General features: G+C 41.0%; 4 protein-coding genes across 4 annotated transcripts in view; all 4 read left to right on the top strand.

The window, feature by feature from the left end:
* The first annotated feature begins 1527 nt into the window (after positions 1 to 1527).
* On the top strand, positions 1528 to 2064 carry LOC137639480 (uncharacterized). Its single transcript, XM_068371750.1, has 2 exons — positions 1528 to 1725; positions 1822 to 2064. Exons 1-2 carry the CDS (start codon positions 1528 to 1530, stop codon positions 2062 to 2064), a joined length of 441 nt encoding a protein of 146 aa, XP_068227851.1.
* Positions 2065 to 2653: 589 nt separating this feature from the next.
* LOC137639479 (uncharacterized) lies at positions 2654 to 8345 on the top strand. Its single transcript, XM_068371749.1, has 3 exons — positions 2654 to 2965; positions 6556 to 6681; positions 7998 to 8345. The coding sequence occupies exons 1-3, from the start codon at positions 2654 to 2656 to the stop codon at positions 8343 to 8345; spliced, it is 786 nt and encodes a 261-aa protein (XP_068227850.1).
* Positions 8346 to 10827: 2482 nt separating this feature from the next.
* LOC137639478 (uncharacterized) lies at positions 10828 to 11325 on the top strand. Its single transcript, XM_068371748.1, has one exon. It carries the CDS (start codon positions 10828 to 10830, stop codon positions 11323 to 11325), a length of 498 nt encoding a protein of 165 aa, XP_068227849.1.
* A 6-nt stretch (positions 11326 to 11331) lies between these two features.
* LOC137639477 (uncharacterized) overlaps positions 11332 to 15455 on the top strand; it is a 24431-nt gene continuing 20307 nt past the window's right edge. Inside the window, exon 1 of the mRNA XM_068371747.1 lies at positions 11332 to 12092. Coding sequence (XP_068227848.1) covers positions 11332 to 12092 — 761 coding nt within the window. The remainder of the gene's footprint in view (positions 12093 to 15455) is intronic.

Here is a 15455-nt window from a genome sequence, read left to right as displayed (position 1 = left end):
TTCTCATGCTTTTATCATCATCCAAGCAGTTTTCGCACCAATCGCCTAGACTGTAATGTGAATAACTTGTAAGGCCAAAGCCACTAAACGAAAGTGAGGAGGACTCTAGAGTCTAGACTACGTATCCGATGTAGGAAGAGTAAAATACAAGAAGGGAATGGCATTACTTACAGTAAGTAGGCTCCACTTTGTAGGGGTGCCAATCGTAAAAATATTTCTCAAACATACACTAATCAAGACACGCTAATGAAATTTTCAGGCATTATTAGCACTATAATAAGGCATATCCTCTGTAAGTTTTATCATCCTACAGGGAAAATAAAGGATTTTATGAATAAAGATGTGAAATTCGGTGCCATTGTACTAAATGTTATTTGGTGATCGGTGAGAAACTACTGTCTTGAATTGAAATTCGGTCAGTAGGCATGTTTGTATATCCACCTGGAATATGCACACAAAGTTTTATCAAACTCAAACAGTAAATAAGCACACAGCAAGAAAAAAACGAGCAATAACTTTAGTGAAAGCCCCGCCGATGATGGAGCGATACCTAGAAATAAATATTCACCAAAAATTAAAATCTTGATTTAGGGACAAAACCTTCTGTGTGTTTGTAGGTATTATGTCACTTGATAGCCTAAAACATCTAAAAATTATATTATTTAAGGCATAAGAGAAGAACAAGCAAAGAAATACACCCCTCTCTCGAAAAAAAAAAACCGAGAAAAAGCGATTTTTTTCTGAGGACAGAGGAAAATGGGAGATAATCTCATAGTAACCCCTGAACTAATTTTCTTTGATGAAACTAATATTAGAAAATGACTTCGACCAATTTTTGAGAGGTATACTATAAAAATTACACAATTACTAATGATATTTCTTATTTTTACTATGAACATAAGGGGGGCGTTGACGACCATGAGGGGCATTATAGAGGCTGGAGATGAATTCTACACGTATCACGGCCTTCTGCTAGGCCAAAGGAAGATTTTTAGCAAAGAAAAAAAAAATAAAAAAAAATTGGCAAAAATCAGCTCTACAAAGTGGAGCCTACCCTCACTATTACTAAGGCTCTATCGGCCTCCATAGTCTTCATCAAGAAAGCAATGGTAATAGGATTAGATTGGCAACATTTGCACTGCAAAACTCTATGGTCATCGGAGGTACTATTTTTCCCCATAAGAACTCCCATAAAGGAACTTGGATTTCACCTGATGGTAACACTATAAATCAAATTGACCATATAATGATTAAAAAGAAATGAGATCAGCTCTGTTTGATACTAGGGCTTTCAGAGGTGCAGATTGTGACTCTGACCATATGTTAGTGGTTGGAAAGCTCAGAGTTAAATTAAAAAGTAAAAGATTGGCAACAATAAAAACCATCAAACCAAATATAGAAAAACTAGAAGAGACAGATGTAAGAAATGCCTATGCTATAAATGTACAAAATAGATTTTGACTACTGGAAGAAGAGGAAATAACATCGGACTGGGAGACAATAAAGTCAGTAGTGACTGAAGCTGCTATGGAATCTCTAGGACCATGTATCAATGCACGTAGAAGGAATAATTGGTTTGACGAAGATTGTAGAAGTGCTGCTGAAAGAAGAAAACGTTGTAGGATGAAGTGGATAGAAGACAGGGCTAACATTGATAAGAGAAAAGATTTAAGAGTGTCTAGAAATTTAGCAACAATCACAAACAGAAGAAAGAAAAGAAAGAAGGTATGAGAGGAACTGAGAGAAATTGAAGAAAATAGAGCGTATGGAAAAACGAGAAAACAATTTCAAGGAATTAATAGGATGAGAACTGGATTCCAGCCAAGAATGAACTTAATCAGAAATAAAGAAGGTAATATAATTATTGGAAAAGAAGAAATACAAAGGAGGTGGATAGAACACATGAAGGAGCTTTTCATTAGGCCACCACCTCATAACCCAGTGGATGAAATGGAGATAGAGGGAAATATCAATGATGTGGAGGCACCAACCCAAGAGGAAATTACAGATGCTATAAGAAAACTTAGAAATAATAAAGCAGCTATGATTGATAATATACAGTAGCTGCAGAACTAATCAAGTATGGGAGCCAGGCTCTTCATGATAAGATTATTAGCTTAATGTATAGCATATGGTAGAATGAAATATGCCATCACACTGGGAGGAAGGTATTCTGGCAGTACTACATAAAAAAGAAGATCGCACTATATGTGGAAACTACAGAGGCATTTGCATACTTCAAGTTGGTTACAAAATCCTTGCAAATATTTTATACAAACGATTACGAGTTAATTGTGAAGTTATAATTGGTGACTATCAGGTAGGTTTTAGACCAAACCGAGCTACAGCTGACCAAATTTTCACTATAAGGTAAGCTCTAGAGAAATATTGGGAGTTCAACAAAAACTCTTATCATCTATTCATAGATTTCAAGCAAGCCTATGACAGTGGGAATCGACCATCATTATGGAACATACTGAAGTTCTTCCACATACCAGAGAAATTGATAAATCTGGTCCAAATGTGCTACCGGAATACGACATGCAGGATCAAGGTCAGGGGAATATTGACAGAGCTCTTTAACATCCATGGAGGACTAAAGCAGGGATGTTCTCTATCAACACTTTTATTTAACGTAGTACTGGAATGGATAATGCGAAATACACCTCCTACCAGATTACCCATCCAGCTGGATAATACCATTATAGACAGACTTGGATATGCCGATGATGTAGACCTTTGTGGAGAACATCTACCTAGCATCGAAGAAACATACGTACAGTTTAAAAACAGTGCAGAACGTACAGGCATGAAAATAAACAATGCAAAAACTAAGATAATGGAGGTTTCCAGAACACCAAATCTAGTTGGAGATATGGATTTTGGAGGATCACAACTGGAAGCAGTATCCACATTTGAATATCTTGGCTCCACCATAACGTCACACAACACGATCCAAGAAGAAGTTAGACTAAGGATTGCAGCAGGGACAAGATGTTCATGGGCACTCGATAACACCTTAAGATCCAGAAGAATTTTATCTAAGCCCACAAAAACACAAATATATACCACCATTATCCGTCCAGTGGTCCTATACGGGTGTGAAACATGGGCACTCACTAGGCAGTTGGAAAATAAAATGGAAGTTTTTCAATGCAGTATCTTGAGGCGGATCTGGGGACAGGTTTGGGATGACGAAGCTGGAGAGTGGGGCAGGATTACCGCCTATCTCCAATATTATTAGATCACAGAGACTTCGATATGCAGGACATATTGCTAGAATGGAGGAGAGAAGGCTGACTAGAAGAGTTATGTTAGGTAAACCCATAGGTACCAGACCAAGAGGAAGGCCTAGAAAGAGATAGATGGATAACTTAACAGAAGATTTGGACATCCTGGAAATAGACCCCAATGAGTGCATGGAGCTTGCGGAGGATAGGGCTCTCTGGAGATGAACGGTCAAAGCAACAATGGATTAGCCTGGTCCGAGACCCCTGGAGTACGAGTAAGAGTATTACTAAGAATAGGGATAATTTGAAAGATATTAGAATCGGATGATGAATCAATTTCTAACAAGAAAAAAAAAAACGAAAAGGATAACATTTTCCCATTATATAAATGAATTAGAAAGGAAAGAAACGGATTCGAAAACGAAATAAAAAAGATTTGGGTCCTATTCTTTGCAGACGACGGTCTAATTGTAGCAAAAAGTATAGTACAGAACATGCGAAAAGAATCATAAGAATATTAATAGAATGTAAGGAATGTGAATTAGAAATAAACAAAAATAAAATTCATATACTTCTATATAATATGGAAGAAAAACCGGAAGAGATCGTGTATAAACGTAACAGAAAGCATAAAATACTTATGAATAGAGATAGATGGGAAAAAAATATGATTAAGAAGCAAAAGAAGAAAATGATGGGAAAAACAGAAAATTTAGCAAATTTGATTTACTAAATTGTAGCAAAAGGCTGCCACAAAATATTGATAGGAAAAACGTATTGAAAAAATGTAGCCCTACCAGGAATACTGTATGGAATGGCAGTAATGAACATAACAGAAAATGAAATATGAAGACTACAACAAATTGAAAATTAAGTAGACAGATTGATTGATTGATTTGAGGTTTTCTGGTATCCTGACATCTAAGGTCATTGATGCCGATATCATCTATTATAAATAAAGAATAAAGGAATACTCAATTAAAGCCATACAAGCAAAGGTGTCATTTTATAAGTTAAATAACTTTTAGAAGACCTGCTTCTGAAGTAAAGCTAGAAATTCCACTAGCATGGTAGGACATATCATGTCCAAGAATCTTGGCAAGAGTGAACTTACTATCCTCCCCTCAAGCCTCAAACAGATATCTTTTTCTTTTGCTACTATAAGTGGGGCATTCGGTCAACAAATGCCTCACTGTTAAGGGTACCAAATAGTTGTCGCAATATTGCTGGTATTAGCCAGTAAGCAGATATTTATGTATCAACCGAGTGTGACTATTGCGGAGACGACAAAGAGTAGTCTCCCACTTTCGGGGCATCATGTTATACTTCTAGGGAGATATAAAATTCGTTATTTTCTCGCATCTTGTTTTTAACTAAACTATCCCAATACTGTTGCCAATTATTAGAAGTCATATTCTTAATGTTGGGGAAACAATCATCACAAAGAATGGGATACCTTCTTGGTCGCAACTCAGCTGCAGCATTCTTTGCCAGTAAATCTGCTCTCTTGATTCAAGATACATGTAAGTGTGCCAGAAACCAGCAAAATTGAACTGTTATACCTCTCAGTCCAATAATAAAAGGCCATTCTAAAATCTTTAAAACTAATGGGTTACTGGAATTAGAAACTTATAAAGCTTGAAGGACACTTCCTGTATCACTAAAAATGGTAAAATTACCAACCTCCTCCAACGCTGTTTTCTCAATAGCGGTTAATATGCCATATAGTTTGGCAGTAAATCTGGAAGCTGTTAGAGGAAGTGCACCTGTACAGTTCAAAGCATTGGTATATACTCCAAATCCAATGCCAGCATCGGATTTGGAACCATCAGAATCGATGCCGCATGTTCTATAAAAAGAGACTTGGCTTTTAAGTCAGTCCTATTCTTTTTGACTCCAATAAAATATTTACAAAAAGATACCTCCGGTAATTTTCATAAAGCCGTTGATGGTATTTTAAACAAAAACACCTTACTTCTAATTATATCAAGACTGTGTAACCCTTGTTTCACCCGAAAGCCATAAGGCTGAGGAAATTTTGGGTGCTACTCAAAGAATGTTGTGTGCTTTACAGGGCTTGCAGTCTGACAGGCTAAAGAATTAGGAATCTTTGTAACTTAAACCAACACCGATTAATAGAAGACTTCCGGTAAAGGTCTAAAGGTAATTCTCCAGCGTCAACAAGGAGGATTGGAATAGGCAACGTTCTAAATACTCCTGTTGCTAATCTGATATAGAATCTGTATAAAATCTAAAATTTTCAATAGGCTTATGGTGGTTGAGGAGTATATTTCACAAACATAATCAATTTTTGAAAAAAATTAAGGCATTGTATAACTTTAGAATAGTTTTGCAGTCTGCCCCCCCCCCATGATGTATGGGACAAAACTTTCAAAAGCCTCAAAGCCTCAAGACATTTTACTTTTAATGCTTTTAAGTGAGGAGCCCACAGCAACCTACAATCAAATATCAAGCCTAAAAGCCTAGCTTAACTTACACATGGGATCCGTTGACCTTTGATGTACATATCAAGGTCTGGATAAACTACCCGAATACGACAGAAATGGACAACAGTAGTTTTGCTTGTCAAAACTTAAACCCATTCATATCAGCCCACTGAATAATAATTTTGTCAATTGCAAGTTGCAGTTTTCTCTCAACCATTGCCACTCTAGCTCCAGCAAATGATATGGAGAGATCATCTACAAAGTGTTGAGAGAATATCTTGGGGAATGACAGAGGATATCTCATTACTGGCTAGTGCAAATAGTGTTACACTTAGCATACTGCTCTGGGTAACTCCTTCTTCCTGACATTTCCTCTCTGCTAGAGGTTCCCCCAGTCTCACTTGAAAAAAATCTATGTGAAATAAATGATTGAATGAACAATGGTAGCTTTCCTCATAATTCCAAATTATGAATGGTTCTGAATATGCAATATCTCCACGCAGTATCATATGCCTTTTCGATGTATAAAAAGACTTTTACATGGTGCTGTTCAGAAGCAAAGGCTTCGCAAGTAGAGGACTCAAGTCGTAACAACACATCAGTCATTGGGTCCATTTTTCTAAATCATCACTGGATGGGTGATAAAATGCCCTTCTTTTCCAGGTACCTCATCAGTCTTGCATTGACCATCTTCTCCATGATCTTACATAAACAAGATTTCAATGCAATTGGTCGATATGTTTCTGCTATAAACTTATAGGCCTACTTATTAGGTTTTAAAAATGCTAAATCAATTGTTAGTTCCCAAATACTTGGACAACTATGATCATGCCATACTCTTTTAGTAATGCTTAAAATATATTACTTAGTATTAACAGGTACATGTTTTAATCATTGCATATGGAATTCCATCGGGTCCAGTGGCTCTATCAGTACAAGTAGCAAGTGTGGAATTAAATTATCTTTCAGTAAAAGGAGAATTATATGAGTTTTCCCTTCCTGTTGTAAAATTTAAAAATTCCTTTTCTTCAATGCTCCTATACTGGTGACAAAGAGCTGCTTCACACTTGCATGATCCATTGGAGCAATGATTAGCCAGGGCATTGCTAACCTCACTTACTTCAGTCACATATTGATCATTCACCTTCAACACTAATGGTAGATTTGGGGTGAATTTACCTGCTATCTTTTTTACTTTCCTCCACACAAAAGATGTTGGTGTTCTACTGATAGTGAAGAAAACAAAAGGCACCCAAGACTGGTGCCTAGCTTCTTTCATGGCACTCTGGAATTGTGCTCTAAATTTCCTGTATATGATAAAATAGTACTTAGTACGACATCTGCGCAATCAACTTAAAAACCTTTTGGCTTTGTGCAGAGCATTTAGTTCTGAATAACCCTGTTGTTTTGGGAATTGAATTAACTCATGCTGTATGAAGGGTTCCATTTAGTAAGTCTTTGTCATCATCAACTGTAAGATACGCCATAACATATTTCCAAGAAATTTTTTGTGTTCTTTGTTAACCATGAGGATTAATTTAGTTTCCCTTATTACGTTCTCCAGGACCAACTCTAAGCGCCGAAAACATAACCTTATATGGGCATAGCGATGGTCTAGCTCCATGATTGGTCGGCTCAGAGGGGCATTTCGCGCTAGACAGAGTGACGTCACGGCCCCGGACAATGGCAGTGCATGGCTGTCCGCCGTGGTGTGAGCATCTGTGCGCTCAGCTTGGTGTGTTGACTGATGTGGTGATTTTAGGAGTGTCTCTCAGTGTGTGAAGGACCAATCACACATTTGGCTCGATAACTTATCACTCGCAGGCGATTAACGGTACCACCTGTGAATTTTCTTTGAACTGAACCTGAAATAGAATTGGCATTGGGAAAAGATGTAAGTCTATTATTTAATGTAATCCTGTACCATTGCTGTATTTTCTTTATTGACTTGTATTTATGTATAGTAATGAACCCTATTGCAATTAATGTAATCTTGTACCATTGCTGTATTTTCTTATTGACGAGCTGTTTTTTTGTTTGCAGCTAAAACCTCATCCTATATATAAATTATACTCTTCAATATATCTAATTATAAAAGACGTGAGTTTCAAGACCTACACGCCAATAACTTAGAACTTTAGCCGAGAGAGTGAACCCCTCTCCGGTGTTCTACAGTTTTAGATCTTTACACAAAAGTGGATCTCAGATGACTGCTTGTAACCTGACTATCAAGAAGTGAATCTTTCTCAGACGTTGATGCCGAGCTGGGAACATCGTCATCATGTCGGAGAGATCATTATAATCAAGAACGTCATCCAAGAGCGACACAAGCGAGGTCCGCCGAAAGCTGTTAGAAGCGCAAGCTAACTTAGCCAGGGTTCAACTGAAGGCACGCTTAGATGCGGAAGAACGTGCAGCCAAGAAGAAAGCTGAAGCTGATGAACTCGCTGCTCAGAGAGATGCCGAGGATCGGGCCGCTAGAGGGCTAGCGGACGCTGCATTGCTGGAGGCCAAGCTCGAGGTTCAGAGACAGCAACTTGAATATGAAATTAGATTGGAGGCAGGAAAGTCGCACTGTGGTTCGGAAGTGTCTTCACATGCCGGAAGCGTGAGAGTTCCCAGTGTAAAGGCCGTGGAGACTGAACATGAGTCAAGGATCAATCAATGAAGGCTAAGTGTCGCCCACCACCACGAGAATGACCCAAGTGCTATGCGGACAATGGACCCTGTAGAACATACAAGAGGACCAGAATGCCATTTTACACCCATGGAAGTCAACTCATGGCCATTGGATCCCACCTAAACTCCTTTCGCACCACGACATGCCACGTTTGAACCCTCTGTCACTGACCCCTTGGCCAACAACTCTCAAGTGCTTAAGGCACTCGAATGCACTCTTGCTAGCAGCAATGAGTTGGCGCAGACATCGCTGTTACCACCTACTAAACTTGAGCGCTTTGGAGGCGACTTCACCAAATTTAATTGGTTCAAGATGTCCTTCAAATGGCACATTGAGAACAATACCTCAGACGCCGAGCGCAGGCTGAACCACTTGTATCATATCGTAGATGGGCCTCCGAGAAACCTGGTTGAGCACTGCTTGCACCTGTCACCGACAATTGGGTACGATGAAGCTTGGAAGCAGCTGAGTAAATTCTACGGAAGAGAAGTCAATGCTACCGTAGCGTTTATTCGTAAGCTTCTCTAATGGAAGGAAATCCCAGCAGGTGATAGCGAAGGTTTAATGAACTACGCTTCTTACCTAAAGAAGGTGAAGGCAGCACTGGGTGCAAATTACACTAGAATTGAGCAGCAAGAAACTATGAGAAAGATAGTGGAAAAGCTCCCTCACCCTCTTCGGGTAAGATGGGTCTCCAAGTACCTGGAACACGAACACAAGCTTCCAGCCCTGATCACCTTTGTGGAGAGACAGGCACTGGTGGCTAAAGAACTGAAGTACTACGAGTGCGACCGTCATCCACCCAAGGGCAAACCTGAGGGCACGAGCAAGCCGATCAAAGGTAAAGCCTTGCCTGTTCACCACAGCTCTCCTTCCGATAATGGGATATATTGCGTATACTGCAAAAAAAAATAAGCACGGAATTCAGTCGCGCCACCGATTCCAAAGCCTCAATTTGGATGACCGCTGGAATGCTGTGATGGATGACAAACTCTGCTTCAGATGCCTAAATGTCGCGCACAATCACAAAGCCTGTGAAAAAGAATCCATGTGTAGCAAGTGCGGCTTGGGGACGCATCACACGCTCTTGCACTATGTGAAGAAAACCCCTTCAAGGGACAGTATAAACTCCAAGAGAGCAACTGTGTCCTAGACATCTGATAAGCCTAAAGCAGGGGCCGGGACGACTAGCAATGCACCACCTGATAGAACTAACACCGAAACCGCTCCAGAGGCTGGGACTCCTGCGACGACGGGCCACGTACACGCCATGTCCACTGACCAACGACCGGATGGTCGTACAATGCTGAAGCTCATCCCAGTCATGGTGAACGGAACGTGCACTACGATTGGCTTCATAGATGGAGGAGCCGCACCCACGTTAGCCTCAAGGAGCGTAATAGATCGGCTAGGTGTAACGGGATGGCCTTGCAACCAGACCATGGTGACAGAGGCCGGTACGTTCACCTGCAAGGAAGTGGTCCAACTCACCCTTGGTAACATCAATGGAGGTGAGGAGGAAGAACTAGTAAAAGAAGTCTTTGTTACTGACAAAATTAATGTTTCAACGGACTACATAATGCCTTCGGACTGGCTGAAGAGATGGCCACACATAGCAGACATAGAGCTGCAAAGCATGCCAACGGACCACGAACAGGTCGAGCTCGTGATCGGGTTAGACACGACTCTGAATCGAGTCATTCTGGAGCAATGCCACGGCACTGCCAACGAGCCATCCGCCTACCTAACCTAGCTTGGTTGGGTGGCTTTCGGTCCTACTGGAGACCAGTCTGCATCGGAGGTCTCACCCGTGCATCATGTTCATCGAAAATTTGACCCTCAAGACTTGACAGAGCTACTGCAGTCATTTTAATCGAGATTTTTTCAAAAAGGAATCCCTCTCCAGATTGGAAGATTCCCTAGAGGATAAGAGATTCTTGGCCACCTTGAATAACAAGACACAGCATCGACATGAAAAGTACGTGGCCAAGCTGCCATTCAAGGACTCTACTCCTTTACCTGATAATATGAATATGGCAATTCGACGATCCTGATGCTTGAAAAGAAGACTAGACAACAATGAAGATATCATACGTAGCTCAGATGGAGAAATATACTGATAAGGGTTACACCGAAAGGGTTCCTGTAAGTCAGCTAGACAGGAAGGAAGGGCGCGTATGGCTCATGCCGCACCACTCTGTCAGGCATCCTGTCAAACAGAGACCGAGTGGTCTTCGATCTGAAGGCAAGGCACCGAGGAACATCTCTCAACGAACATCTGATGCAAGGCCCCGACCTCACCAATAGCCTGACGGGTGTTCTCCTGTGTTTTAGAAAGGGTCAACATGCCATCACAGCAGACGTGCAGGAGATGTTCCATCAGGCGAGGGTACCTGAAGAGGACAGAGACTGCCTGAGGTACCTCTGGTGGCCAGAAAATGTCACCAGCAAAGAACTGCAAGTCTTCAGAATGACGTCCCATGATTTTGGCGCAAGATCATCGCCAAGCGTCGTTAACTTCTGCTTACGCAAAACGGCCCTGGACTTCGGAAGCAAGTATAACGAAGAAGCTTCTAACTCTATATGTCGCAAATTCTACGTCGACAACCTCCTCAAGGCGATGGATGATGAGGAAGAATGCATCAAACTGACCAGAGATCTGATCAACCTGTGCGGGGATGGAGGTTTCCGCCTTAACCAATGGACCTCCAGCAGCAAGCGAATTCTAGCTGCGATCCCCGGAGAGGAACGAGACGACTCTGTGGCTGTCCTAGACTTGAATAAAGATGAGCTGCCAATTGAACGAGCCCTGGGGATCCATTGGAATATGAGCATAGACGTGTTCACTTTCAGAATCATCCTTAAAGACAAGCCTTTCAACCGACGTGGTGTGCTCTCCGTTGTTGCATCGATCTACGACCCCTTGGGCTACTTATCCCCAGTCACTTTGATCGTGAAGATCCTGTAGCAAGAAATGCGCCGAAGGAAGCTCTCGTGGGATGAGGAGATGTCTGCTGATGAACTTGTTCGATGGAAGACCTGGCTCGCGCAGTTGCCACAACTGGAAGAGTTCCAACTGCGAAGGTCCTTCATACCACCAGACTTTGGAGATGTTGACACCCTTCAGCTGCACCACTTTGCCGACGCAAGTCAGACAGGCTATGGTGTAGTCTCTTACTTGCATGTAGTTGGTGTCAACGGAAAGATTCATTGCACTCTCGTCATAGGACGGGCGAGAGTCGCCCCTCTGAAAAGGACCACCATCCCTCGTCTTGAGCTGAAGGCAGCTGCTATCACTGCACAGATGGACTCGAAGCTGAAGACTGAGCTCGATCTGAAACTGGCCCCATCAGTCTTCTGGACTGATAGCACATCAGGGCTGGAATATCTCAGAAATCCGACTGCGAGGTATGAGACCTTCATGGATAATAGGGCCAATCTCATTAGGGATACATCCGACATTATGGCGTGGAGATACATCAATACTACTGCGAACCCAGCAGACCTCGCGTCACGTGGCCTCTCCGTCGGTGACTTCCTCCAGTCATTTTTGTGGTTTTCAGGACCAGATTTCCTCAAGATGGATGAAAAGCACTGGCCAACCATGCCCGAAGACTTTGTCAGAGGAGAGCTTGATCAAGACGCCGAAGTGAAGACTTCTCCCGTCTTCGATATAACGAAGAAAGAACCAACGTTCATTGAATCAATAGCGACAAGATTCTCCTCCTGGTTGAAGTTTGTCAGGACCATCGCGTGGATGACAAGATTTATCTGCCACATGCAGAAGGCTCGCCCATACAGCGGCGACTCACTTTCGAGTGCGGAGCTGCGCACCGCGGAGAATTTGATCTGGAGACTGACCCAAAGGCAAGAGTATGAAGAAGAGTTAACCCTGGATAGGTACGGTGGGTCGTTTGCGACCCCGAGCGTCAAAAAAAAAACAGGTTTTTCTCACGTGACTCACCCCTGTGACTGAATTTGTGGGTGATCGACCTGCAGGAGGTGTCTCCCCTACACGCTCTAGTAGTGTCCAGATGTGCATTGCTGTAGCTGTACTCCTTCCCCGATTTCTGAGACGCGTCGGGGTCGTTCGCGTCCGAGTTTACCCTTCTGAGGTAGTTTGCATAATTATCAAAGTTATTACGTATTATGAAATTGTCGTAGAATGGTGCAACTTGTATAGGTTATCAGTTGTGGAAAGTCTTGGTGGATTGTTTGGCTACCATGTGCATGTTTTTTTTTTTAGTTAAAATGTCGTTCATCACCACGAGGACCATTTTACCGCGAGTGCCCCTTTTTCATTTTTTTTCATTTTTTTGCCAAGTCATTTTTCCGTAAGATATTGCCAAATAGTGTCGTAAAACTTTTGCTTGTTTAGTGTTGGAAAGTGTGTCTAGATGATCTGGCTACCCATGCATGACTTTGTTTTTGTCAGATACGACGTAGTTACTGGTATATTGGGTATTTAACTGCGGTTACCAATTTCTGTTTTTTTTTCAATATTTGTAAAAATTACTACGTAGTAAGGAATTGCCGTATATTATTCATTTTTTTTTCATGTTTATGTGTTAGAAAGTGTGCCTTGATGGTTGGGCTAACACGTGCATGTCTTTTTTTTTATCTGAGATGTCGTATATTAGAATGTCGGGCATTTTACCGCGAGTGTCCCTTTTTAATTTTTTTTAATTTTTTTTGCCAAGTCATTTTTCCGTAAGATATTGCGAAATAGTGTCGTAAAACTTTTGCTTTTTTAATGTTGGAAAGTGTGTCTAGATGATCTGGCTACCCATGCATGATTTTGTTTTTGTCAGATACGACGTAGTTATTGGTATATTGGGTATTTAACTGCGGTTACCAATTTCTGTTTTTTTTCAATATTTGTAAAAATTTACTACGTAGTAAGGAATTGCCGTATATTATTGATTTTTTTTTTATGTTTATGTGTTAGAAAGTGTGCCTTGATGGTTGGGCTAACACGTGCATGTCTTTTTTTTTATCTGAGATGCCGTATATTAGAATGTTGGGCATTTTTCCGCGAGTGCCCCTTTTTATTTGTTTTGCATTTTTTTGCTTAGTCATGTTACCGTAAGGAATTGGCAAGTAGTGTCGCAAAACTTATATTTTTATAGTGTTGGAAAGTGTTTCTAGATGATCTGGCTACCCATGCCTATTTTTTTTTTAGCCAGATATGGCGTATATATAAGTGTGTGTTCGATTTTCCTGTGATTGCCATTTTTTCGTTTTTTCCCATTTCTTTCAAAATTACTACGTACTAAGGAACTATCACAGAGTAATATTTCATTTATATGTTTATTTGTCGGAAAATATGCCTTGATGGTTTGCCTAGCACGTGGCTGAAATTTTTTTTTTCTGAAATCCGTATATTAGAATGGCCATTTTTCCACGAGTGCCCCTTTTTATTTGTTTTGCATTTTTTTGCTTAGTCATGTTACCGTAAGGAATTGGCAAGTAGTGTCGCAAAACTTATATTTTTATAGTGTTGGAAAGTGTTTCTAGATGATCTGGCTACCCATGCCTATCTTTTTTTTAGCCAGATATGGCGTATATATAGGTATGTGTTCGATTTTCCGGTGATTGCCATTTTTTCGTTTTTTCCCAATTCTTTCAAAATTACTACGTATTGAAAACTACTTCCCTTCCATAACTAAAGTTTAAATGGGGTTTCACATCCAACTTTATGTCATTATTCTCTCTTTAAATTGTATAGTATAACAGGCTGTGTTTGTGATTTGGCACTTATGAGGAAACTGTTCTTTCCAAAACGAGATATATCTCCCTGTGTTATCGTACCTACTTTCTTTTGAACAAATTTGCATATCTTAAAATAATTTACTGTACACACTTTTGACTGAGCATTAAGCTACTTTGGTGGTTTTGGCATTTTCTGGGATGGTGCAACAACCTCCATATCTCTATCAATCCAATCTGCCGGTTTGTATATATCTAGAGCACCATGATATTCAAATTAATGATTTTAATATTCATAATGTCACTGACTGCATTGAATGCTTCATCATGATTATCAAATGATATCCATGAATCCCAGCTGTCATTTTCAAGCCTCATTCGAATTTCTTTGATAAGACCATAACATTGAAATGATTTATATTGTACAGCACATCGTAATTAGCTTCTATGGGAGTTTGAGTGACAAGAAGGATTCGCCGTTTCCTTATGTTACCTAAATTACTTGGTTTTTGAGCATCCGTAGAATGGTCCTTTTCAGTTCCAGGTCGTCAACAGAGGGTTTGGTTTGTAGAGAAGTAGCAAGCCGAGTTATCTACTTCATATCGGAGGATGTCAGTCCTCCTATCCCATGTGGCCAAACATGATGAGAGGTTTCATATGGGACCAGTCCTATATTAGAGAGGGGCTGCCTCTTTTTAGGTGGGCGTATACTGGCCAGTGGGGGTAGTTACCCATCCCACCGACAACTCCAATGCCTGGCATCACCCACTACTCAGAAATATGGGAGACTTCAAACCAGATTACTGGAGCCTTACTCTTAACAGGCTAAGTCTGCACCCCATGGGGTATGCCAGAGGGTGATGGCGTCTAAATTTGTACAAGTTGAGATGACATGCCATCCATCCCACCCTGCACAAAATCCAAAGAAGCAGTCAAACTATAGTAAAAAAGCCAAAGTCGTCAACAAGTTCATGTCCGAGAGGAAGAAATGGGAGAGTAAAAGAAATAACGAAAAAGGAAAGAGAAAGTGCTGACTAATTTAGTTGGATCAACATTTGGGCACCAAGGTCCAGTGGGGAGGCAGCTCACACCGTTCATCAGAGCCCAGCTGCTAATACATACAGTACATACATATACCAAGGCACTTCCTTCCCTTTTTGGGGGTAGACGACATCAAACAAATGAAAAAAGGGGTCCTTTCCTCTCTACGATCCTACCAGCCTGACAAGTGACTCAACTGAGTTCGGCTGGTACTGCTAGGGTGCCACAGCCCACCCTCCCCCGTTATCCACCACAGATGAAGCTTCATAACGCTGAATCCCCTACTGCTGCTACCTCCGCGGTCATCCAATGCAACCAGAGGAAGCAGGAGGGCTTACCATAACTGCG

This window comes from Palaemon carinicauda, chromosome 4, assembly GCF_036898095.1.
Source record: "Palaemon carinicauda isolate YSFRI2023 chromosome 4, ASM3689809v2, whole genome shotgun sequence".
NCBI classification, from domain to species: domain Eukaryota; kingdom Metazoa; phylum Arthropoda; class Malacostraca; order Decapoda; family Palaemonidae; genus Palaemon; species Palaemon carinicauda.
The sequence above is the reverse complement of the archived record's forward strand: the minus strand, read 5'-3'. Positions and strand labels throughout refer to the sequence as shown.